The sequence below is a fragment of the Drosophila miranda genome, chromosome 4 (assembly GCF_003369915.1).
Source record: "Drosophila miranda strain MSH22 chromosome 4, D.miranda_PacBio2.1, whole genome shotgun sequence".
Taxonomy (NCBI): domain Eukaryota; kingdom Metazoa; phylum Arthropoda; class Insecta; order Diptera; family Drosophilidae; genus Drosophila; species Drosophila miranda.
In genome coordinates this window covers 19,372,534-19,397,026 of record NC_046677.1, presented here as the reverse complement: position 1 = coordinate 19,397,026, position 24,493 = coordinate 19,372,534, and the positions used below count along the sequence as shown (strand labels likewise).

The following is a 24,493-nucleotide window of genomic DNA, read 5'->3' as shown; positions in this document are numbered from 1 at the left end:
TTTGTGGTGGTGGCGTGGCAAAAATTTGAAACAAACCAGATTCAGTGCGATATCATAGGAATCTGGATTCCGAATTTGGTTTCTCTAGCTCTTATAGTCTCTGAGCACTAGGCGTCAAACATGACCAATAAACAGAACTTTATTGGTTTGGAAACGCTTTCTTCTAGCTGTTAAATACATCCACAATTACCACATATGTAACTAATATATTACTAGACTCTTCGGGTACCGGGTATAATAAATAGAGAATGGATGATTCAGAATACAATAATACAGTAATTTCAAAAATTTGGTTATTGATAACCATATGATTATCCAGAAGAGTAAGGAAATGCAGGGAAATAAAAACCTATAGCCTTAAGAACAGAGAAAGCATTTTGAGAAAAGCACGAAGAGAGAGCGAGCAAGATATATGCGTTCACTTCGCTTGTGCACCAATCCTAGTCTCACATGCTTAGTCAACTAAAGAAATATTTGCCAGTCGGTAAGCTGAACTGGTTTCCATGTAGATGCATTTATCAGGTTTCCAGAATTGAATAGCTCATTGCCACAAGATGTACATAAGTTATGTGAAAAGCTACCCATTTCACAAAATACGAAAAACTATTGAGTCGTTAACTTACTTACTTATATTCATTAGAGATAAAATACAAAATCATTTTTTTTTTAATGTTTAAGTTTCAACATTTCAGAAGATATTATTACATTTTTTGTATAATCTCTGAGCTCGGTGTGGAATTGTTCTTTTGACAGCAAACTTTATAGTCTAAGACAAGTCAAAATCAATCACAGGAGTACCATATTTTTTATTTATATGTATATGACAAAATTAGGTCCCTCTACCTGCATTTCCTCTGAGTCCATGCCTACTTAAACACATTAGTTTATGTACATCTGTTGATTATGTTGGGGAATGAAGAACACTTTTTTGAAGGAGCCGAAAAACTCCTTGAAATTTGGTTTGAAGAAACCTCCAATAATAACGATGATTTGCGAAAAATTTCTCGGTATGTGCTGATGTAGTTATTCTTACTTATGTCATTACATGCATTTATTTGTATATATATAAGTTGACTTATGCAGTATAAAGTTCACAAACCGAACATGTCGCAAATAAACGCTCTGTGTACGCTCCCAGGGTCTTCGGCTCTGGCGTACGGCTCGCGCCGCGTCACCATGAGCCAGGCAGCCAGCCCAGCAACGTCTTTGCATGTGCTAGTGTAACACAGTATGTTCTCACAAAAACATATGATTGCATGCTTTTTTCATTTTCAGCGCTAATGTTTTGTTTGGTCTTTGCTTTATCTTGTGGTTCCATCGTATGTTCATGTATGGGTGCACACGCATTGTTCCAATCTGCGTGTAAAGGTCATTTTCGTTTTCTCGGCTCATATGTGCCTGTTACTTTAGCATTTTCAGAGTATTATGACTTTCTGAAGAAGCTTGTCCCACGATATCATTATATTTTATATATACTTTATTTGTTAATATACTTTTAATATAGAATACAAAAATATAATGGGCTGATATACGTATGTAATTATACATAATATATTTAATGCATGACTAGAATAATTGTCCTTTAGGGTATTGTCAGATTTTCAAAGACAGAACCTGCAAGTACATACGTACATATGAGTGTCTAATGGTGCAGAGCAGACAAACGAGAAATAGACTAATGATTTAAAATTTGATTTGCTCGTATGAGACAACAATCTGTATAGACACATTTTATACATACCTATTTACATATATGTACATACATATGTCATTAATGTCCATAATATATATTTTGGTATATGTATATAATTTTCTACAATAATAATTTACAATATAATATACATATGATGTGTGTACCTAGAGAAAGTAAATATTTATGTTTATGCGACTATAAATATATAAAAAATTCGAAATTACTTTTAAAAAAAAAAACATTAATAGCTCCCTTTTTCACAAAATGTAAGATTTCTACGTTTACAAAACGGAATCATTTTCCTCGCGGGAATGCAAAGTAAACGGCAGGAAAATTGAGCTTGTGCCTTCATTCAAAAGGTTATTTTTTAACCTAACCTCACATTTGGCTCTGAAATAATTGGTCACGCAACAACACTTTACGTTTTTGAAAAGCCCGCATTTTTGCGCATAACAACTCAGATTGTGCTCGTCATATATGTATGTGCTAGATTGTGCGCATAACAGAACAGCTGGGTAATTTTCAATATGCATGCTGTTACTCACAGTCCGTCATATTAGGTTCACAGATGTTGCATCTTAAATCTTCTTAAATTTCGCACTTTCTGCCGGCCTTTTTTTTTGTAAACAAGCAATTCAAAAAATAAAAGGTACTTTCTTCACTCTGTATATTAGAGAAGCAACCAGGCAGTCAATCAGGTTTTTGTTTGCCAGAAACGATGAGAAAATAAAACATATTGATGACAAAAACTTTTGAAAATGGGAGCACCTAAAAACGAAATGTTCAGAGAACGGGGCTGGGTGACTCCTGGCACGCGTTGGGTAACACTTTAGTCCGGCCCGGTGTGAAATAAGTTTGGGGGCTGATGGGACACTGTCATTAATAAAATTTGGACTCCAAAATTAGCTAACAAAGTAAGTTTGGACCTGAAATAGAAACATCGTAATTTTATATCTAGTGTAGTTAATAGTATTCATTCCACTCGCCTTTATTTTCTAATAAATAATATAAAATCTAATTATATGTACGCTTGTAATTTCAGATTGGATTGGGAAAATGTCCTGAGACAAGTCAATTGTGAAATAATAAGTTTTTCAAAAAACGATTTAATTGACGCTTTCGTATTAAGGTAATTTTTGTACATGTTACTCATGGAATATAAAATTGTATTTGTGTAAGCATACATATTTAGGAAATGTGCTTTTAACCACATACAGCATATTCATATGTAATATTTTTTGACAGAAGTTACTTTAAAAAATAACTTTGAAAAAATTAAAAAAATTAACGTGTACATTTCTTTTTTGTAATTTAAAAAAAGAACACGTTACAACCAGAAACGGATCCATAGATTTATTCCACCGTTTCTTTTTTTTAATCGTGCTTTTTTCTGTGACTGTTGTTTTAGTTGCTCTAACAGTAATATTATTTTACAATCAAAAATACAAAATACAATCCTAAATAGAAAAAAAATAAGCCAGAAACGGTGGAAAAAATCTATGGATCCAATAAGAGACTGTTTTGAGACGTACAGCTATGCTCTGGTGTTCTACATTTTTTGATATTACGATCTATCGTCTATAATCTATTTATCTTATATATACGTATATAAAACGAAGATGTGTGTGTTTGAACCTAACTCTAGAACTGATAGAGCGATTTTCAAAGTTTTTGATTTTTTCTATTAGACTCCGTCACAAATAGCAGAATAAATATTAAAAACATTGGAAAATTCATGAAAAAAGTTGGAAAATCCAAAAATGATTTTTTCTGTGGAAAGTGTTACTTAGAAAGCAGACCAAGCCGGACAATTAGAAAAATCCAAATGAGTGAATGACGCATTTAATGGAAAATTGGAAACAACAAATGTTTAAGCGAACGAGGTAAATAATAAGGTAATTAATACTCACACAAAACAATTTAAAAAAAAACAAAATTTGTAACACTTTCCACACAATTTGGCGACTTTTTGAACCAGCAGCTGATTTTTTAACCATTGCTTCTGTTTTTCCGTCGACCATCGTTTTACTGCCGGAAATGTTTCGTTTGAAGATATCTCTCTGATGTTTGAGGTCCTCCAATGAGAGAGACATGATTCTAGGTGATTTTGTGGGAAAAGGCAGTGCTGCAAATAAATTGGGGTTTCATTAGAATGATTTTTTTAAAATATATTAACATATAAGAAAATAAATTGCGAATTATATAAATATAAACTTGAAACATCAGCAAATATGCTTTTTTTCACCTCTCATACAAATTTTATTATCATTTGAGAAAACCACAGCACGCACTTTTGACATTTTTCAGTCAATCCGCCATTTTTGCGATTTGCGATAACCAGAGCATGGCTGATATCTTCCATAATTTCCATTTTTCGCCTTTCCTTTTCGATGTCGCTCATTTCTAAGACTACCATCGTGGTATATAATTTGGCTGACATAGTAACGAGAGATAAATGGTTGTTGGTATGTTGCGTGGGCAGGATCATGCTACCAGCCTAACAGCTTGCTTTTACTGTCGGACTTCGGCACGCCGAAGATAGGTTCTCTACTGAATTACAAAATAAATTTTTGCGTATTTAATTAATTTCAGCGAAAGCAGTATGTTTGTATCAAAACGAAGATGGATACTGAAAACTTGTGGAACAACAACTCCACTTAAATGCTTAGGTCAATTGATAAAGCTTGCCAGTTTAAACGGGTACAAAATAATTACAGACCTTTTCTATTCAAGAAAAAACTTTATTCGACCGGAGGCTCAGGTTAGAAACTTTTTTATTATGTGATAGTATTTAAAAGTTGAAATATCTATCCTTCAGGTGACTCCACATAAAGGATTTACGGAGGAAGTTTCTTACCTTGACACACTTTTTCCAAATGGAAGATCATATTGTTTGGGTTCTATGAACTTGGAATGTTGGTATCTTTATACCTTTAGTCGTTCTGACATGAAATTATCACCAGGACACATGATAAATGAAGGCGTCGAGTCTGATCCAGATCAAACGATTGAAATTCTTATGCAGAATCTTGATCAGAACGCTATGTCGGTCTTTAATAAAAAAAATATTCTAAGCGCATCTGATGCGACCTCGGTATGAAGTCTTTGAACCATTTTTCATAAACAATTTAATTTTTCAGTTTTTTATTTTAGATGTCTGGAATTGATAAGATTTTGCCAAATATGCATATTGATGATTTTCTGTTTGATCCATGCGGTTATTCTATGAATGGAATAAATGAAAAGGTAAAACAATATTGAAATAATAAATAACTATTAAGCGTTGGGGTCGGAAAAGCTTTCTTCCCTTTTTACATATATCCACTTTTACCAAAAATCGAATATACTCTTTAAGTACCGGGTATAATTAGCGAAACTTTGAGCGAAAGCTGTAACCTGTTATTATAAGTTGGTAGTGGAAAACTGGTCTGATGTGCTTAAAATTATACTACGCTTCACTGTTTCTTCCCGCAGCACAGTGGGTAAAATGACAGATATAGATTAAAAAAATCTTAGCTCCTAAAGTATTTAATAAAACATAAATCGGTTTTTACAGGATGGTAGAACAAATTATAACATATTTTAGACAACAAAATTTATATTTATTATATAAATATAAATTATATAAATACTTTAAAAAAATGTTTTATTTCAAATATAAAAACAATGTTTTAGTTTAAGTTTTTAGATGAAGAAATAGTCAGGAAATACCAAATAATATACTTTTTACATATAGGTTACAAATTGTTAGTGTACAGACCAGGATATCCCATTGAAGTTAGAAAACGTTTTATATGTATTTATATGTTTATATCTTGGTATTCTTGGTCTCTAAATGTACTTTAAATAACAACGACTATCAAAATATTTGGTTCTAACGGTTAACAAGACAAACATATTTTTTAAAACTGTAATTCTGTAACACTATTCTCATTGTTGCGCGTGACCAAGTCAATTAGAAAAAGTATGTTTCTTTGTTATTTTTGCATTTTAAGTTATTAATTTCCTTTAAGGATAACATATGACGATTCATATTATTATTGTTTTCCAACAGGGAGAATATATGACGATTCACATTACACCAGAAAATTTATTTTCTTATGTTAGCTTTGAAACTAACGTGGCAATGACTAACTACAGGAACCTTATAAATCAAGTTATCAATACATTTAAACCGGGAAAATTTATCGTTACAATTTTTGCGAACAAGGTATGTATATTTTGTATACACAGTAAATATCTATGACAAGGCGTTGCGATCTAACAATGTCCGTCTGTTTTTAGATATTTTTTTAATGAATAAAAAAAAAATATATATACTATATATATATTTTTATTTTATTTTTTCACACAACTGGTGTGTGTGCGCCTCAGAATCATTAGCTTTTCATTTCATCCTCCTTGCAAGGAAGCTCGATTGATCTTTGCGTGAAATTGTATGACCCATCAATGGAACTATCAATTTCAGGGGAAATTAATTCTCGGGCCAGGAAGCCTTTTTTATTTATAAAAAAACAAAAATTAAAAAGTTTTTTCTTTAATTACAGTGTTCTTTGGCTTATGAGACAATGAAGGAGTTGGAAGTTGAATATTCTAAAGAGTCGCATTGGAAACGAACGGACATGCAATGCTGTAATTTTCCTTCATACAATCTGCTCTTTGCTCAATATTCTTATAATGGAAAAAATAATTGTAGTATATGAAATAATGCTCAATGAATACAACATACATATAAATATAATAATTTTTGGACGATTTTGAATGAGGGTGGTTAATAATGCTAAGCGAAAATGAACATTCACCAACATTTTTCACACACCTATAGTTATGGTAAAGGAAAGAATATATATTCTTGATCATCCGGAGCTGAGTGGCATATCCTTAACCGGGACATCGCCAAGGACCTTAACGTACTTGTTGGTGATGCTATCAACAATCAAGCGAAGAGCCATATTTGTAAGCTCAGAAGTCCTAATGTACTGGCGAGGTGTCTTGCGAGAACCAGATACCGGCATAGGCTGGCCAGAATAAACCCAGTCGACTGCCCAAAAGGATGATCTAAGAGGACCTCTACCCTAGAAACCCTGAAAGCTCTAACAGTAACAGCAAACAACATACTTGTATCTGTGATAATATTTTATAATCAAATACAAAGTATAATAATAAATTTAAATAAAAAGTGAATAGCATGTCTTTGTCTGACTCCTGTGATGTCAGACTGTTACGAGGGTTATTAAAAATGTGAACACGCCCCTTTTTCACAATACAGAGGACGTTGGCATCCACAATTTTGAAGATATGAGAAAAAATAAAAACACAATCGTAGAGAATGACCATATCTATTATATTCAGAAGGAAGAATATGCTACGACAGCAAAGCCACTTGCTTACTCATTCTCCCTCTCACACACACTCTACGAAATATAAACAGATGTACAAAGAAATATATCTGTTTGTCTGTTTTCTGTCCGTTCGTTTTGTTTGACCCCTAGTTCTCTACCAAAATATTGAGAGAGAAAGAGAGCATGCGGGATTCTTGGGTTCCGATAACAGTTTCGGCGTTTACGAATAAACTATGTTGTATAGATTATATAAATCAAAATATTACATATATGTGTTCTGCCTGTGTAACGGGTATAAAAATAGAGCCGTGACCATTGCCGCGGTTCACAACGTTCCCGCTCGATCACTTGACTTGACTTACAAAAAACACCACCGCTGCCACACGTATAAGAAGAAGAATGGCCTACTGTTTAATTCCGTTTGGATGCTCTTATCGGTCACTGACTTTCAAACAGGAACTATAATCATTATAAGTTTTATTAAACAAAACTACATATATTATAATGATTAATTTTAAATTGTATTAATTTACTCATAAAATGATTAATTTTGAATTATACTTTACAACTCAACCAATAATCTTTATTTTTGAGGAAAATTTATTCCTTAAGTTTAATAAGAGAGTCAATATGAGTCAGAGAATAAGAGTCAAAACTCTATGTAGTCGTCGTCAGTAAGCCAAGACAAACGATAATAACCCATTTTTGAATTAAAAAAAATTCTATACACAAATTCGAAATTTGGAAATACACTTGTAACAGTGTAATATCAAAGGACTCTGGATACACAATTTGATTGATCTAGCTAATATGCTTTTTGAAAAATCTTTAAAAAAACGTACCCCGTCGTTTAGTTTAAATCATTTATTTAGATTGACCGCGAGCCATGCATATGAACTTTTCTCTTCGAAGTCATTGCAGAAGTCATTTTCCTTCATAATATTGAATAATTAATGATGTTTTAATATGTTTGATATGTTTTAATGATTTTATTTGCGTAACTTTACTTTATACACACTTTTCAGTACGTGCTCTTAGATGTGATGGCGGCAGGAAAAACAAAGCAAATCCCCATCAAATTGCTGTTCTAAAAATAAACCTGTGTTTGATGCTGTTGTATAAAAACAATGAATATGTACACAATCTTCAAGTTTCCATCTGAGAGCTGCATTACAAACAGCTTGTGCTTGCTCTTTACCTGTCGAATTTGGCTGTTGTGGCACAGCAATGAGTTGTTCAGTATTTTTAAAAGCGATTACAATTGGAAGATGTTCCTCCTTACAGCATGGACTACTTAGAGCTGATAAAAGTTTTCTATTCCAATGAAGACTGATAATTGTTGGCATATTATTATTGAAATTAAAAAATGAAGTCAAATGAGGATTAAAAACTAGATTTGACGAGAGTATGAAACAGAGTTCCAGAAACCGAAAAGTAAAATGTATGTAAACTCAAATGTTTTAACACGATTCGTAATTAAAAAAAGGCAAAACAAAATTTTTTCAATTATTAGGATATACATTAGGGAAAAATAGAGAGTAAGCGTCTTGAAATTTTAGTCTCGAAAAATAAGGGAAACTCTAATTTAGATACATCAATAAAGGGCCATAAAGGGCCTTTTATAATCAGGGTTATCTTTTTATTTAGGAAATAACTGCACTTAATGCTAAAAGTTCGCTGTTGCGCTTGCTCTAAGCACGTGCCGATACCACCCTCAAAACTCGGCAGCACCAGAACACTTGATTCGAGCAAACAGCATCGCCAGCTGCCAGAGCTCCACAAACGCACCCCTTCTCTCTTAAACTCTGAAACATCAACTGTTACTTTACTTCGAACTCAGCTGCAGCCCAAGCGGCCACTTTATTTTATCCAAACTGAGGGTGCACAGAATACTTGAATATAAATCAAAAACCACTTTATTCCAGTCAGACTGCACAAGTATCCATGCAAGACCACTCAAAACGAGAGCGAGAATGTCATACACAGTACTTCTAGAGTAAAAGGGTATGTTGTATGCTTGAAGATGTATGCAACAGTCAGAAGAAACCATCAATAGCAGAATGAATAAATCCATAACTATCTGTATGAATACCTGCATCTGAAAGAGAAACCTATTTTTGTGTGAAGACTTTTTAAATAGAATAGAAACATAATTGTGTGTACATAACTAGCCAGATCAAGCTGATTTCCTTTCGACTACGTTAATTTCGAAAATATTCAGGTAAACTTAGTAACTAAAATTATCATTTGAAAATGTGAAAATATTTGTAAAATCTAAAAATCACTTAAACGAAAAGAAACTTTTCCCCCTTTTATTTTATTCAGATTATACGTTAAACTTGATTATAAGCTCGGATTATACAATTTCCCTTTTTTTATTTATCTACTTATTGTTTGATTTTATGGAGGCTATGTACGTTAAAAGCATTTCCGACTTCTTTATTCAAAATTATTGTGTTTCTATTATAATCTTTTTAATTTATCGAGACATTCATGAAGCTTTTTTTTTGAAAAGTACAATTTATATTTAATATATGTTTTTAAAGTAGTTTCATTTATTTTTCTTTTAGTCTGAGTTGTTATTTGAGACATCGAGGAATTTTTTTTTTATTTTCATTTTTTATTAGTGCAAAAACTAAAAATCCTACTATCGGGTATCTTATTGTCGGTAGAGTTTATCGCGTTCTTGCTTATAAACAGATACATACAAATGGATACACATACATGCGTGCAAATTATGTATGTTTTGTGTATATTTAAATTTACATACTTCACTTGTAGAACTTGCGATTGGTCTTATGGGATAATAGAGTATAACAGCGCCTGCCATTGGTTGATTTTGGGGGTGGATATATACACATACGCTTGTTCAAGCTCTAGCTTCGACCAATTCGCATGCAAAGAAAAAATTTTGTGTTTCTCTCAGTTGCATATTAACCAGCAGACAAGTTTTCTGTTTAGTTTCAACCGCAACAAAAAAAAACCCAATAAACGCTAAAGTAAAATACATCTCAATCGAGCTGAAAGCAATTTTTTCAAAAAAATGTCAAAATATTCCAACTGTGTCGGTCAAAAATCAATTTACTACAGCACAGTATACAACGGATCTGCTGTTTTGGATATAAAATGTAAATTAAAAGAAAATGTTTAATGTGACCTAAAACAGCAAAATGCTCTTTTAAATAATTTCCCCAATCGGTTTTACCAGTACGAAAATCTAAAAAGTAGAAGAATGCGTGTCTATAGAAATATGTACTTCTTGTTGAATAATTCAAACTTGGTTGTGAAACCTTTCACCAAATAATTCTACGCTCACGCAATTATCCTATTTCCATCTGTTTTTTTTTAATGCGTTTATGGCTGACCGTTTGCTGGACCAGCGGTTGGCAAAATGTGTTTTGCGTATGTGGGAGTGCGTATGCTCGATATATATAGGCTTTGAAAAGAGATAGATAGGATCTTTCTTTTCGCTCTATCTCTCTGTCTCTAACACAATACACGACAACAATGGGTAGGACCATTGTGAGCCGAGGCACGACAGTATATATAAAATCGTATGATTTAAGAACAATATTTTATACTTAATTACACGCTAGCGACGAAATTTCAGCTTTTTCCAAAAAAGACAAATTTATTTGTGAGCTAATGCGGTGAGGGAGGATTTCGAAAGGACAGCCAACGCAGACCGCGATCTCTTTCAATTTTTCTTGCACTTGTCATGAGAGATGGAAAAAACATAGAGAGAAAGCTGGGAAAATTTACCCTAGTTTAGTTCAAATGTTAATTCCACAGAGCTATCAGCTTAAGAGACTAGGCAATGAGTGTCACAAACACCAAGTCCAGCCGAATTGTACTTTCATAGTATAGCTCTTCTGGTTCTCAGCCGCTCTACTCCGGTTTTTACTTACTTTTGCTTTATAAACCATAACCATAACCATAACCATCGCACAAAAACCTCTGTTGTTTAACAGATATTTTATTCTTATGTATCTATAACCAAATCGGTGTGCGACAGCAACACGAAAACGTAAAGTGTTGTTGCCTGACCAATTATTTCAAAAAAAAAAGTTGATGTTGGGTAAAATAAGTTGTTATTATTAAGTTGTTTTGCGAAACCGTTTGAAAACCGTAGCCTGCCTGTATACCATGTATTTCTCTCTTTGTAATATGCTGAACCGATTTTAAATCTATAGGGTTAAATGTACTTGCTTGTGAAATGTTTTTCGAAAGATCGTGGAATAGGCTATAGTGATCCGATCTGGATGGTTTTGGCATGTGAACATACTGCGTCCAAGAAAAATAAAAGTAAGGGCAGTGTAACGAGTTGGCAGAGTAGGCGGAGATCTCAACAGTTAAACTAATGCTTTGCAAAACGGATTGACTGAGATGGAGCGGGAATCCGTATATGAAAGGCACATACTAAGCAAAATGATGGCAACAAAAACCAAATATTTAGTAATTCCGTGCCGGCAAAACAGAAAATATGGAAAACCACAAGTATTGCAAAATAGACATACAACTACCATTTGCAAATTTGCAATTAAAAATTTTGAGTTAATTTTTATTTAATTAGCTAATCCAAAACACGTTGTTCTGCCAATAATATAAAAAAGCTATATGGTTTCTCCACGTGGAAACTCTTCTAAGAACTCGTAATCCTCCAATTTTAAACCTGCTATCTCTATTATAGCTTTAAACCATAGCTCCAATTCAGCTTTCAAACCGCTTGTTGGCCCTCTAAGCCAAATCTTTTGTTAACTGCTCAACCTTTAAATCTCCGAATTGAACCATTCTTAAATCCCACTGCTAACGCCAGCTGTTATTTTTTTGCTACACTTATTGCTCGATTTTAAATTTTGAATGTGAGAATGGATTTCAGGATCACTTCACTTTTCGTGATGCGCAACATATACCATTTAATTGATGTTTGAATTTGAATGCATGCAAATGTGGACATTCTTTATCTATAGCACCAATCAGCACTTGCGGATGAGCGGATTATTTTATATCTAGAGCGTGCACGAATGCGAGACGAAGAAGTGAAGTGGATGCGATCGCCTCTTCGCATGTTTGTGGCTATAATCCTTTGACGGTGGAGCTGGGTGGCTTGCATCGCGTTAGCATTGCTCACTGTATGACACAAAAAATTGACCAAAGTGCGTTCTTAGTGATGAAAATCGGTATGCGGCAGCCCTGGGTCTAGTGCGCTAATGTAAGAGTCCTCAGGCCAACTTGTGACATTAAAATTGCGGCCATCTACAGTCCACCACGTCACCAAGTAGGGCATGGTCTTTTTCATGACTTGCTGAACAACTTTGACTCACGGTTTATTGCTGGAGACGATCTCAACGCTAAACACACATTAAGGGTTCTCGGACTATCAACTTCAAAGGCAAATAACTTACCGATAGAAGACTCGTCTGCCACTCCCCAGGCGAGCCTACTTACTGGCCCACTTACTGCACTAAAATTCCTTATATACTGGATGGTGCTGTCTCTAAGTGGATAGATAGGCACAAGATCGTCACCAGCAACGTGCTCGAGTTGTGTTCCGACCACTGTGCTGTTAAGCTCCTGGTAAATATGCCAGCCAGCACCAACTCGGCAAAAAGGAGATTGTTGAGGCGCAACACCAACATCGAGCGGTACCAGATTCGGCTGCAGAACAATTTGAACCCTATGGTTGAGATTGCGAATGGTGATGACGTGGATGACGTTGTTTAGCATCTTAACATACAAATCCACTATGCACTGTCGCAACACAACACGTGGCGGCTAGCCAACGGAATCAAAAAGCCTGTCAAAAGGAAGAAGCCCCTAAAGAAGACCAAAGGATGCTGGTTACGTTCCGTTCTGAGAGCGAAAGGGTAGCAGCCTTTCCGATCATCAACAGGAACAACAGGAGGCTAACGAGGCAGCCGAGTTTCTGGAAGTAAATTAAGCAAGGCTTTCACAGGGTTTGGCACCCCGGTCTGGTTTACAAGTTAAAGACTACGTTACCCGCACTACAGAGTGCTATATCCTACACTGTGAGCAGAAACTTCTATGTGAAGTGCGGAGACGAAAGATCTGGCATAAGAGCTGACAGAGCCGGAGTTCCATCCTATATACCCTCAACACTGCTGACATATCAGTCATATCGGATGCTTGACTACTGGCTGCCACATATGATAACTCGTCTCAGACTGCCAGTAACATCCAGAAGTCCACCCAAACCACCTTTGCGCTATGAACAGTAGACCGTCCCCCAAGTCCAACTCCATGAAGCTACCATTCCTAGCAGCGACACAGCCAAACACTTGGGACTGGTGCTTGACAGAAGTCTAACTTGGAAAGCTCATCTAATTAATAAAAATAAGCAAGTCAATAAAAGGGTGAAGAAACATCTCTGGCTTGTCGGAAAAAGATCTACTCTGCGGCTGCGCGTCAAGATACTTATCTCTAAGACCATAATGAAACCCTTGTGGACCTATGGGATTGGTCTCAATCTGGGACTGCCAGCCATTCAAACAGTAACATTTTCCAAAATTTCAAAAAAGACGGTATATAACGATCTCCAACGCACATGTATTCCATTCAAACAATGTAACCCACGAAGAACTCGAAGTCCCTTGGGTTCATCAAGAGATTTCCAGGCTAACCAAAGCCTATATGGAGCGCCTAGACAGATAACAACCCCTTTTACTATCAACCTGCTTGGTAAGAGCCACCGCCTAAGAAGATATCACCCGCTGGAGCTACAACAGCGCTATGGCTGAATCCCTCAACTGCACTTCCCCCAAAGCCCCCTCTTTAACAGTCCTTCACCCTTTAGCTATGCAGAAAATACAATGTAATGTAAATATTACAAATAAAAATATAAATTTTACAAAATACCATCTATTTCTTCAATGTCGTCCTGAAATTGACTTGCCCTGTCAACGTATGAGCGGAAAGTGAATGTGTGGAACGACAAGAAGGAATCGTTTCCGACCCCATAAAGTGTATATATTCTAGATCAGCATCAATAGCCGAGTCGATATAGCCTTTCGTCTGTCCTTTCGTTCCGATGAGCGCTAGATGCTAGAGACTATAAGAGCTAGAGCAAGATACTATGGAAGATACTATAAAACTAAAAAGAAGGTAGAAAGTAGAGTAGAGCCACGACCATCAATTTTGACGTGACTTAATTTCCTTATAAAATGTTTAATGTTTTTTTAGTATTTAATTTTATAGACAAAAAGAAAATGTATACATTAAATATATAAATATGTTTTCAGGCTCTAAAAACAATGTTCAGGAGCAACGATATATACCAATAAATCCCTATGGTCTAATGGCAACTCCAAATGTTCGGACCATAAAAAAACGAAATACAGCGAATAAAAAAGAGCGAAGACGAACACAAAGTATAAACAATGCTTTTTCATACCTTCGTGAAAAAATTCCAAATGTTCCATCAGATACGAAATTATCAAAGGTAAATACAAAAAATCAGCAACTTCTTTAAAAATTGTTGTACATATATATGTTTTGTGTTATTTTTATTATTCGAAGGGTTTGGGCGGAGATTAAACATCAACACGTCCATTTTCAAAACTTTGTTTTCGTATTATTTTTTTTGCATGAAAATCTCAATTCTCCATGTCAGTCTGACTGTGTCTCTTTTTCTTTCAAATCAGCCAGAATGAAGAAATTATGCTTTTTAGAACCATCGGGTATCAAAACCTTCGATCTACAAAGCTGCTACCCTATTTTGTGTCTTGTTTCTATTGTTATTTATATTCCATTTACTGCTATCAACTGAAAACAAGTTTGCATATTCAGGTATTCGCACAAGTTATTAGAAATCGCAGAAAATTACGAACAGACTAAAACCAATTGACTAAGCAACTAAGCACGAATTGCAATTTGTGTGCTCCGGATTTCGCAAATCGTAAAATTCCTACGATTTAAAACAGGTTTCTAATGAGCTTGCTATTAAGAAAAGAAATTGTACTGCACCAAAATGTCGCATATGCTTTAATTCACGAATTTTTCGGTTTTTTTTGGTTTCATATAATGCGATAGACGATAGTTGCGAAAACTGGAGCACACAAATTTCAGTTCGTACGATCATTTGTAAAATCTAGTGGAAAACGTCTGTGACCCCATACAGTATATATATTCTTAGAATTTTGAAGATACGAGAAAAACGAAGAGCCATAGAGATTGACCATATCAGATCTATCAGACGAATTTGGATCAGATCGGAATATTATTATATCTATAATGAAAATATCAATTTGCAGTGGCTACGCAACACCCTGCCATCCGCTTACTCTATCTCTCCCTCACACTCTTCCTCGTTCAGTGTGAAGTGGCGGAATGGAGCACGATATAATGGCTGGAGAGCCAGATTTAGCAGAGTAAAAACCAGTAGAAAAAATATTGTAAGTTATAAAATATTCTAAAATTCGAATAAAACAGATCACACATACCCACCAAGTCAGCAAAATTGGTTTTGAAAATGTTGCTAATCGATAATCTCTGCCGCAGCGCTGCTGCCAGCTTAACTGGAAAGCCAACTGGACCCATATATATCTCTCGCTCTCACTGCATGCTTTTTCCATAAGACTGTCCCTGTTTTTGCAGCTATTCAATTAGTGGTGAGTCTATTTAGCTCTGCCGAGCATTTCTTCCATCGACATGGCCATATCGATCACGAGATTTTGCAGGTTATGGTTCTCTGTCATCGCCTGTTTGCTCGAATATGTCGCGCCCTACCTGGCTAGTTCGTCGGCGGCATCATTCCCGTCGACATCCCTGTGTCAGGGGACCTATATAAAGAAGAGATCTATCTGCTCTGCGATCTCGTTGAGAGACCAACGACAGTCATTGAAAGCCGTTGAGTTTGACTGCCCGAGAAGACGCACACTAAGTGCTCGACTATCGGGACGTTGGGAGGCATCCGCTGGGAACAGTCTACAACGATCTGCGCGCCTGAAGCAGTAACTGATGTTAAGCTCGTTACAGTAGACTCCTCCCACTCGGCCATTCAGCTTTGAGTCATCAGTGTAAATATGAACCACATTTGCCGGTCCTGCTTCGCTCGTCTCCCAGTTCTCCCAAAGTGGGAATCATACCTGGAAAGCCGTCGAAAGGTGATCACTAGGGTGATCATACAGTAATCTGTCCTCGCTGGTAAGTCTCGAGTCCCGAGTGTCCAAGCGGGGATGTTTTCCACAGTCTGGATCGTTTAGGATCACCGTCCGGGAATCAACCCCCAAGTCCGTCAGTGTACCTGTGATAGCGTTCGGGAGGATATTATTAAAGGTGCCTTTTTTGTCTAGGAGTACTACCAGTCCTACTCGGTGCAGTTAATGGACGCTTCGATGATCGACGTGATCGTGTGAAGCCGTCTCGGTGGATCATCCCTTCCGATAAGCATGGTGAAATTCAGAGATAAGTCTGGGCAGAATCCTTGTATGGGATGCAGTCCTAAAATCCGTTCCATAATTTTCAGAATGAAGGATGAGAGACTTATGAGTCTGAAGACTTTGGGGCAGTGCACGAGGGCTTACCTGCCTTCGTTATGAAAACAACTTTTTTGTGAAGCCAGGCGTCGGGGACTGTCCGTGTGAGAAGACTACCTCGTATATCCTTTTAAGACAGTTAATAAATTGTTGTCTAGAGTGGATCAGTTGGGCAGGGATGATGCCATCTGTTTCAGCTGTCTTGTGGGGCTTGAAGCTTTTTTTGCTCAACTAATTTTCTCCTGACTTGGTAGGTTCAAGCTAGAACTTGAGGCAACAGAAGGCGGCTTAATGTAATTAGGTCTGTTTTCATCGCAGCCAGAGAAGTGTGTGCTGAGGAGAAAGTTTAACGACTCGATGCTGGACATTGTCCATGACTATTCGTCTTTCTTCAGATAGCCCAGAGTGGATGTTGTCTTCGAGAGAACTCTACTTTGGCACGAAGCTTCTGAATTTCTCTCAATTTCGCTGGAGAACTTACGCCATGAGGCGCGTTAGGCTTTCCTAAGTTCTTTGTTGTTAATTGAGAGAATGGTCTTGGCGCAATTGTGGAGGAGGTCCGGGTTGGTTGTGACCCGAGCTCTCCTTGCCTTCGAGTCTCACTGCAGGTTTGTCTTAATTTCTGAAATTTGGGAGTAGAAATAGGTGCAGGTATTTTGCAAGAAAGCAGGTAGCAAGTACGTATAGCCTATAGTCTTGAGTCTTCAGACCGGAGACCCTGTTTCCAAGAATCCTGGTCTCCTGAATGAGTAGTCCTCTGCTCCACCTTTGGGTAGGTGGACCAGGAGAGCAGCACATACTGCGCTCTAACAATTGCGCAGGAGTGTCAATGATATTCCCGAGGTTCCCCTCCACCATTGTTTTGTCTGGACCGGTCCAACTTCTTATCGACATCGATAAGTTTGAGACCCCGGCTAGTTCCCTCCTATCGGGCACGTAGTCCGACACCACAGACGCTATGCCCGACGCCGCAGATTCAGCCTCCTCATTTAAGGTCTCCGGGGGCTCTAGGTCTAGCTCTACTTCCGGTTGCCTGCCCTTTGAGTCAGACTTGTACGAACTCATGGTTACTTTTTGTAGCCATGGTCTACAATTCCGTCCGTACTACCGAGAAGTCTACTGACTCCTCGTTGGTGCAGCCGTTCGACCAAGGCTTCTAATGCCTCAATTTACTGTGAAATACCGTTCGGTGCTGTCCCAAATGGCATTTTACCCTTAAAAACTGTTACAAATACAAAATGTTGGTATTTTTTGGTAAAAAAAAAAAACGAAATAACAGTGGTGAGATTGAAATAACAAATATTTGTCGGAAAAGCAAACACATTGAACGATGGCATTTAAATTTAAAGTACATAAAGTAAAGTATGGAATTAAATATAGTGCACTTAAATAAACCATTATTTGTTAATATAATTTAAAATCAAACTTTATATCGAATGTACGGCACTTATGTAAAATACAATTCAATTATATTTTAACAGATTAAAACATTAAAATTGGCCATTTTGTACATAAACTACTTAGAGGATGTTCTGGATGGAAATCAGGAGGAAAAAGGCGTGTTTCTGGCAGAGCTTAATCCGGCACATCGCACAATATGTAGCGATCAGAATAAGTGTCTGAAGAGTGATTTTCAAGTAAGACTAATTTATAACAATGATTATATCCAGTATTAAAAGACTACAGGGGTGTTAAAATTGAATTTGCGTATCCCCATATATATACATATATATTCTGGATTTGCATCAACAGACAAGTTGATATCGCCATGTCTGTCTGTTCGTCTTGATGACTGCCTAGATATTATAGAATGCTATTGCTATAGCAACCAAATTTTGTCTGCAGTACCCACTGAAACAAGTGAACAAAAAAAATATATACATATGTACATACCGCCCCCAAAAAAATGTCAAAAATCTGTTGCATCCACAATATTTCTAATATTTTCGTTATAAGTAATGATACCTTTCGAGCTGTATGTATGGCCTTTAAAATGGACATCAATGAGCCTATTTATTACAGTACGGTTACTGACTAGTGCATAAATAAATTTTTCCATTTTCAACAGAGAGAAAGGGAATTTAAAAAAAAATGTCTGAAACAAAGAGTCAATTTTGTCATTTTAAGTGATTGTGTTGCCTTCATTTTTAAAAATTGGGATATTTTTTCTTTTAATATCCGTATAATATACGCAACGACCCACCGATGTTATAAAACAAATTTTATAACAAGATAATAACTAAATTACAAATAACAAAATTCGAAAATTAATTTTAGGTGAAAAAAGAGTTTTGAATCTTATTTTTTGTGCCGATTTTGATACATTATTATAGATGCTTGTCTTAAAGGAAGCCATCAACCTGGCATAAGATAAATTAAAATTCTCCACCTTGACAAACAGAGTAAAAAGCTGTTCAGTTCGCATAATCTCCGCTAATCGATAGCAATTGTAACGGCACGGTCCCTGCTGCAAGTCTACGGCGATATAAATGTTATGAGGCCGCAAATTCAGCGGTAGTATTTCCTCCAGCCAATTTAGAAGAGGAAATTTTCAGGCATAATCGACGCCTTCAGCGTACTTCATGTCAGCTTAAAAAAGACAATAATTTTTGCCCCCTGGCCATTAGAATGTCGCTAGAATGTCCATTTCCATAGCAGCAGCCAGGTTAAGGAACGTTTCTAGCGAGAAGATGACTGCAAAGACTACCTCGCGTAAAAGACGGGAAGGACCGAGAACCGCAAGCCAAAAGCTATGTGCAATCTCTAAAGTCGGTGTATAAATTATGTATGACCTGATATAGGCGATAACACTAGTTGAAATGCAGGAAACGGAACAAACAAACGAACTGCACGTGATGGATAAATTTTAATGTTAAATAATTTTTTTTTTTTATTGATGTATTAATTATTGCACAATCTAGTCGGGGTCATTAAATATTGAGCTATTAAGCTGGGGGACTGGGATTGCTGCTCAGCAGAACACGCTAGAGCGCTGGAAAATTGAAGGCGGATAGAGAGATGATGCAGCATAAGCGGTATAACAATGATTTTGTACAATAGGCAGTGAAAAATGGCGAAAACAAAATAGTAAGGGTTTACTTTAGGCTGCACCACTGGCTATGCTATGCTGCTTAACCCGAAAAGTAAAAAAAAAAACCTTTTGTTGTTGTATTTATTCTATGATGGCAGTAAAAATATAAAAAAAAACATTTTAAAATGGTCTGTTGTTAAAAGGTTGTTCTCCAATATAACAATTTTACAAAGGCAAATATTCACATTATTTACTACAGTTAACTTAATATTGTCAACATCCTATGTATTTAAGAGTCACAGAAAATAAACACAAAAAAATGAATGTTTGTTTTATTTACAGAATGTTCGAGTACCCACTAATGGACGAACAGGTTGGCCACAGGATGTTTGGGCATCTGAACTTAATCCCGATCAAAACTAAACTTCACTATACTAAATTAAAGAAAAAGAATAAAAAGCATATACATTTTTTATTGAAAACTCGGTGATAGATTCGCATAATAGCAATTTCTCACAGAGCACATCTAGCGGGAACGGTGGGAATGGGATCCACCATCCAAAAAAAACAGCTGAGACAAAATTAAAAATAAAATTGTGCGATTGTAAATTAGCAAGTTAATATGGATTAATAACCGATTGTTTTAACTATGATTCAACAACAAAAAATGTTGTTGCTAAAACTGTTGTTGGCGTTGAACACAAAGCAAACAAGCCTAAATGAATTCGACGAGGAAGAGTTTTTTGAGATGATAAATTTATTTAACACAAAACTGAATAGAAGTGTTTTTGACGGTTGAAAATAATAGTTGTAATCCAAGTGAAATTGTAAGTATGTTCTGCTCCATGTTATGGATGCGGAAAGATCCCAGGAATCAGTTTAGCTTCTCAAAAAGCTGACATCCATGGACCTTCATGGACTGGACCATTTTCATATATCCATAGGAATTTTTGCGAGTCTACGAGCAAGCTCTGCATTTTGGCAAACCACTTCATCCTGCCGCCTGTTCTTATCTTCTTTGGCTCAATGTGTATTAATATTTTTGTGAAAAAAAAAAATAAAAAAAAAAACAATAAATATATTTCTTAAACTTATTCATAATACTTTTTCTTATGAATCGCAGTGAATTACGATACTTCTCCGTAAATGTCAAATATTTGGGGATTTGCGTTTGATAACTATCGACTATTTATAGTTTTGAAACTTGCGAATTAGAAACATCCCAGGTGATAGTTGAAATGATTAAGAAATATTCGGAGCGCGAAGCCTGTGGGAGCCTCGTATCTTACGAGAACAGTCATTTATTTCTTGCCAACGTTTTGATCACCAAATCGAACTGCGTCAGCTGTTAGCACGAAAACAATAAGTGTGGTTGCCCTGACCAATTTTTTTTTTTCCTTTTGCGATTAAGATTCGTTTTGTTGTATAAAAAGACGGTTCCTTTTAATTACGGCGAGGAAAATGTTTCCGTTTTGAAAATGGCAAAAATCTTGCATTTTGTGAAAACGGAATCACCAATTGTTGCGTATTATCGGAACATTTTTGTGAAAGTGAAAACCGGAGCCTACCTGAATATGTTATATAATTAATATAATAATTATAATTATTATCATTATTATTATTATATAAAAAACAAGCGGGAACGTTGCGGTCTGCAACTATATGTTTATACCCGATCCTCAGTCAGTATGGCTCCCCTCAGCCAGAGGGCGAACGCTGCACGACAAAGAGTGTGTCGAAGATAGGGCAAGAAACGTGCGTGACTACGCTACTACCATTTCACTTGTTTCTTCTGGCTATAATAATAATCGTATTTTCAAATTGTGGCGTGGCGAAATTTTGAAACGAATTTGAATCAGTATGATATCACAGGAGACTGGATACAAAATATGGATGCTCTAGATCTGAGTTCTTGGCGCTTATGAAGTACAGACAGACATGACTATATCGAGTATTAATTAATGCTGATCAAGATCGCTGATTCATTCCACCCCATATCGAATAAACCCCTATACTCTTTCATTATAGGGTATAAATAAATAAATAAAATAAAAATATAGGAAAAAGCAGGTAGACGATATCTTTTTTACACTCGACGATATTAGTTTTTATATGCTAGATTGGCTATTTCACCCCCTCTGCAACTGTGCCAAGTAACAATAACAAATTGGTAGTTCATTTTACTTTATTTAAAAAAATTATATTTTCCATAAATGGAAATAACAAAAAACTGACCGTACATAAAATACAAACAGTTACTGCAAGATTAGCTAAGATAGATTGAAGAATTGTTAAAACATGGCTGAACTGCTGAATTTTGGTGCTAAAGTTTGTACCCAAAGACAACAGAAAAAACGACATGTTATGTGACATGTTATTTCGATTTAGATATTTGCCAAAAACTAATTCCAAAGATGTACAAAAAATGAACGGCAAAAAAAAACTGCCTTCTGTGTAAAAAGCTAATAAGTATCCCAAGCAAGATGCTAAAACAATATGACCTTTTCTTTTTATTATCAAATTTGTTTTGCCAGTATTTGAAGATTTAGCATCCGGTAAAAAAATACGTCCACTTGGGATACTTGGTTCAACCTCTGGATCGGAATATAGTACAGTTGGTGTTCCATCGTCTGAAAGAAAAAGTCGAAATGAACATTATTATTTGCGTCCCTGCCCCATCCCCCGCCACTCGCGCATGATATTACGAATTACCCGTTGTTGGCACTTTGGTTATACCCGACACTCAAAAAGAGTATAGATTTGATGGGAAAGTGGATGCGTGTAACGCCCAGAAGCAACCGTTTCCAATCCCATAAAGTATATATATATATTCTTGATTAGCATCAATTGCCGAGTCGATATAGACATACATAGCTGTCTGTCCGTCCCGATGAGCGCCTAGATCTCAGAGACTATTAAAGCTAGAGCTAAAGCTCTAGAGTGTTACAATTGTTATATTTTTCCGTCCCCACAAAGTACAAAAATTTGCGGCAACCATAATTTTGAAGATATGCGAAAATCGCAGAAGACCATATCTACTAGACTGCAGAATCTGAATCAGGTCGGATCAATATTATAGCTAAAAGGAGCAAATGAAATTTCAGTGGCTGCGCAACGCCTTTCACGCGCTTACTCATTCTCTGCCTCTTTCACACATACTTTTCTTCGTGCAATGTGTGCGCCCTCCGACGGGATAAAACGGCTGATGTTGGTATAGAACAAAACGAGACGAATGTAAAAAAAAGAGGAAAGAAAAACTAAAATCGAATATAAAAAAATCTCCCAAACGGTTCGATCGATTTTTATGAAATTTGTTTTTGGCAAACAGCCAGGTCCGTCCCTTTTGCGAACAGTGATAACAAACGACATATAAAATACATTGTATAAAATATATCATGAGGTAACCGCATCCGAGAGCACGAGAGCGGAGATTCAAGAGTGGTCAGGTAACGCTACGTGGCGGAATGTGCCAACAAAACAGATCCACCAGACCTAGTTTGAAGAGGTTCTGACATCGAGGAACCGTGGAAGTACCTCCGTCATCAGTAAAATACGACGAGTAATAAAAAAAAGTGAGTATCAGGAAGATATTAAAACGGTTCGTAAAAGCACCAGGATGGGCCCGTCTTCAGCGATTGAATCTTTTTATTCATGAAGAGGCAGGGACTTGGTGCTCCTTTTCATAGTTGCGAGTTGGGAGGCGACTGACATATGAAGTTTATTTTTGTTATTGAAAAAACGCTAACAGGTTGTGCTGACTTATGTTCGATTTTTGAATCAAACAAATTTTCGTGCCGGCCCACGAGCACCTTTCCAGCCTTAGACAGCGTGTTTGGATAGTAATCGTGTGCTCCGAGATGCTGATGAAGAATAGATATAATTTATATCGAAAGCGCTATCTTCTGGATGTTAATTTTTTTCATTTACAAAAATCCAGAATACCCCATCACTTATGGAGTACCGGGCATATAATATGTATAATTATAAAACACTGCAACAAAAATAATAAGACGATATCTGTCAGGAGCAGGTGGAAGTCACTTTGTATTATGGGTCGCATATATATTTATGGTCATGAACTATAAACAATTACCGAGAAGATCCGTTTCACGTGAAGTAGCTCTGCCATTTAATTTTTCAAGACGTATTTTAGCGTCATCCAATATTTTTTTTCTGCGAAGATCGCGTCTTAAATTTGCATTACTTTTATCAGTTGCATTACTTTTATCAGTCGCATTACTTTTATCAGTTGCATGAACTATTATAGGGTCCATTTTGAGTGAGATATATGTGTGTTATGTTTTAAAACCCTCATACTAGGGATGCGAAACCATCGATAGAATCGATTATATCGATGGTTTTAGAAATGTGCGATAGATGGATGGTCATTCATGATATATCGTTTAGAGAAGAAGTCAAAGTTCGAGGTCTATGAAATTAATTAATAGCCTATTCCTACACAGCTTATCTCTGGGAAACGATGGGATTTTTCGGCAAATGTGAAGCTCCGATTCCTATTGGCACCATCCACTTTCCATCAACAAAAACAGCTGATGAGCATAAAAAAGTTTTGGTCTGAATTGTGAAATTTCACAAGTTGAAATGAATACATGGCGATTTTATTGGCTATAATAAAGCTATACATATACGATTGTACTAAATTCCTTTACTTTTTGAACTACCTTAAAAAGTGCAGCAGCTCTGTTTGTCCGTTGGTTTGGCTTTGGCTGCTTGCATTTCCTTCTGGCTTGGTCTTCTGCTGCTTCTTGTGAACTTCAAGTATATCCTGAGCAATTCCTGACTACTTATTGCATGACCTATATGTCATCTAAGGTTTGATCGGCTAATAGCAGGCATTAGTCAAGCGAATAACTCAATTGATTGTTCCGTCGATGGAGAATAAGAGAATCTAGAGTTTAGAACTTATCTACGG

At 36.2% G+C, this 24,493-nt stretch overlaps 3 protein-coding genes across 7 annotated transcripts; 2 read left to right on the top strand and 1 right to left on the bottom strand.

The window, feature by feature from the left end:
* Positions 1 to 869: 869 nt before the first annotated feature.
* Positions 870 to 6,437, top strand: LOC108161326 (S-adenosylmethionine decarboxylase proenzyme). 3 transcript variants are annotated; one of them, XM_017295558.2, is made up of 7 exons: positions 870 to 1,007; positions 2,736 to 2,822; positions 4,286 to 4,454; positions 4,512 to 4,787; positions 4,847 to 4,939; positions 5,748 to 5,903; positions 6,241 to 6,437. In XM_017295558.2, the coding sequence occupies exons 1-7, from the start codon at positions 904 to 906 to the stop codon at positions 6,394 to 6,396; spliced, it is 1,041 nt and encodes a 346-aa protein (XP_017151047.1). In that variant the 5' UTR covers positions 870 to 903; the 3' UTR covers positions 6,397 to 6,437. The 3 variants fall into 3 exon arrangements, with proteins under 3 accessions (XP_017151047.1, XP_017151049.1, XP_033249681.1); XM_017295560.2 differs by lacking the exon at positions 870 to 1,007 and adding an exon at positions 3,382 to 3,576; XM_033393790.1 differs by lacking the exons at positions 870 to 1,007; positions 2,736 to 2,822 and adding an exon at positions 3,499 to 3,588.
* Positions 2,581 to 23,904, bottom strand: LOC108161333. 2 transcript variants are annotated; one of them, XM_033393792.1, is made up of 3 exons: positions 23,654 to 23,904; positions 3,604 to 3,818; positions 2,581 to 2,619 (listed from the first exon to the last, which is right to left on the bottom strand). In XM_033393792.1, exons 1-3 carry the CDS (start codon positions 23,832 to 23,834, stop codon positions 2,596 to 2,598), a joined length of 420 nt encoding a protein of 139 aa, XP_033249683.1. In that variant the 5' UTR covers positions 23,835 to 23,904; the 3' UTR covers positions 2,581 to 2,595. The 2 variants fall into 2 exon arrangements, with proteins under 2 accessions (XP_033249683.1, XP_017151060.1); XM_017295571.2 differs by lacking the exons at positions 2,581 to 2,619; positions 3,604 to 3,818 and adding an exon at positions 21,728 to 22,190 and having other exon boundaries at positions 23,654 to 23,893.
* LOC108161336 (heart- and neural crest derivatives-expressed protein 2) lies at positions 9,734 to 20,608 on the top strand. 2 transcript variants are annotated; one of them, XM_017295574.2, is made up of 4 exons: positions 9,891 to 10,163; positions 14,295 to 14,494; positions 18,011 to 18,166; positions 19,903 to 20,606. In XM_017295574.2, exons 1-4 carry the CDS (start codon positions 10,079 to 10,081, stop codon positions 19,981 to 19,983), a joined length of 522 nt encoding a protein of 173 aa, XP_017151063.1. In that variant the 5' UTR covers positions 9,891 to 10,078; the 3' UTR covers positions 19,984 to 20,606. The 2 variants fall into 2 exon arrangements, with proteins under 2 accessions (XP_017151064.1, XP_017151063.1); XM_017295575.2 differs by lacking the exon at positions 18,011 to 18,166 and having other exon boundaries at positions 9,734 to 10,163; positions 19,903 to 20,608.
* Positions 23,905 to 24,493: the final 589 nt, after the last annotated feature.

Excerpts from the sequence above, each read along its gene's own strand:
- LOC108161326 (XM_017295558.2), top strand. The coding sequence starts at position 904 with ATGTTGGGGAATGAAGAACACTTTTTTGAAGGAGCCGAAAAACTCCTT. Across the intron at positions 1,008-2,735 it reads GATTTGCGAAAAATTTCTCG|ATTGGATTGGGAAAATGTCC; the intron begins GTATGTGCTGAT and ends TTGTAATTTCAG. Across the intron at positions 5,904-6,240 it reads TTACAATTTTTGCGAACAAG|TGTTCTTTGGCTTATGAGAC; the intron begins GTATGTATATTT and ends CTTTAATTACAG.
- LOC108161336 (XM_017295574.2), top strand. The coding sequence starts at position 10,079 with ATGTCAAAATATTCCAACTGTGTCGGTCAAAAATCAATTTACTACAGC. Across the intron at positions 10,164-14,294 it reads TGCTGTTTTGGATATAAAAT|GCTCTAAAAACAATGTTCAG; the intron begins GTAAATTAAAAG and ends ATATGTTTTCAG. Across the intron at positions 14,495-18,010 it reads CAGATACGAAATTATCAAAG|ATTAAAACATTAAAATTGGC; the intron begins GTAAATACAAAA and ends ATATTTTAACAG.
- LOC108161333 (XM_017295571.2), bottom strand. The coding sequence starts at position 23,834 with ATGGACCCTATAATAGTTCATGCAACTGATAAAAGTAATGCGACTGAT. Across the intron at positions 22,191-23,653 it reads ACGTGAAACGGATCTTCTCG|ACGATGGAACACCAACTGTA; the intron begins GTAATTGTTTAT and ends TTTTTCTTTCAG.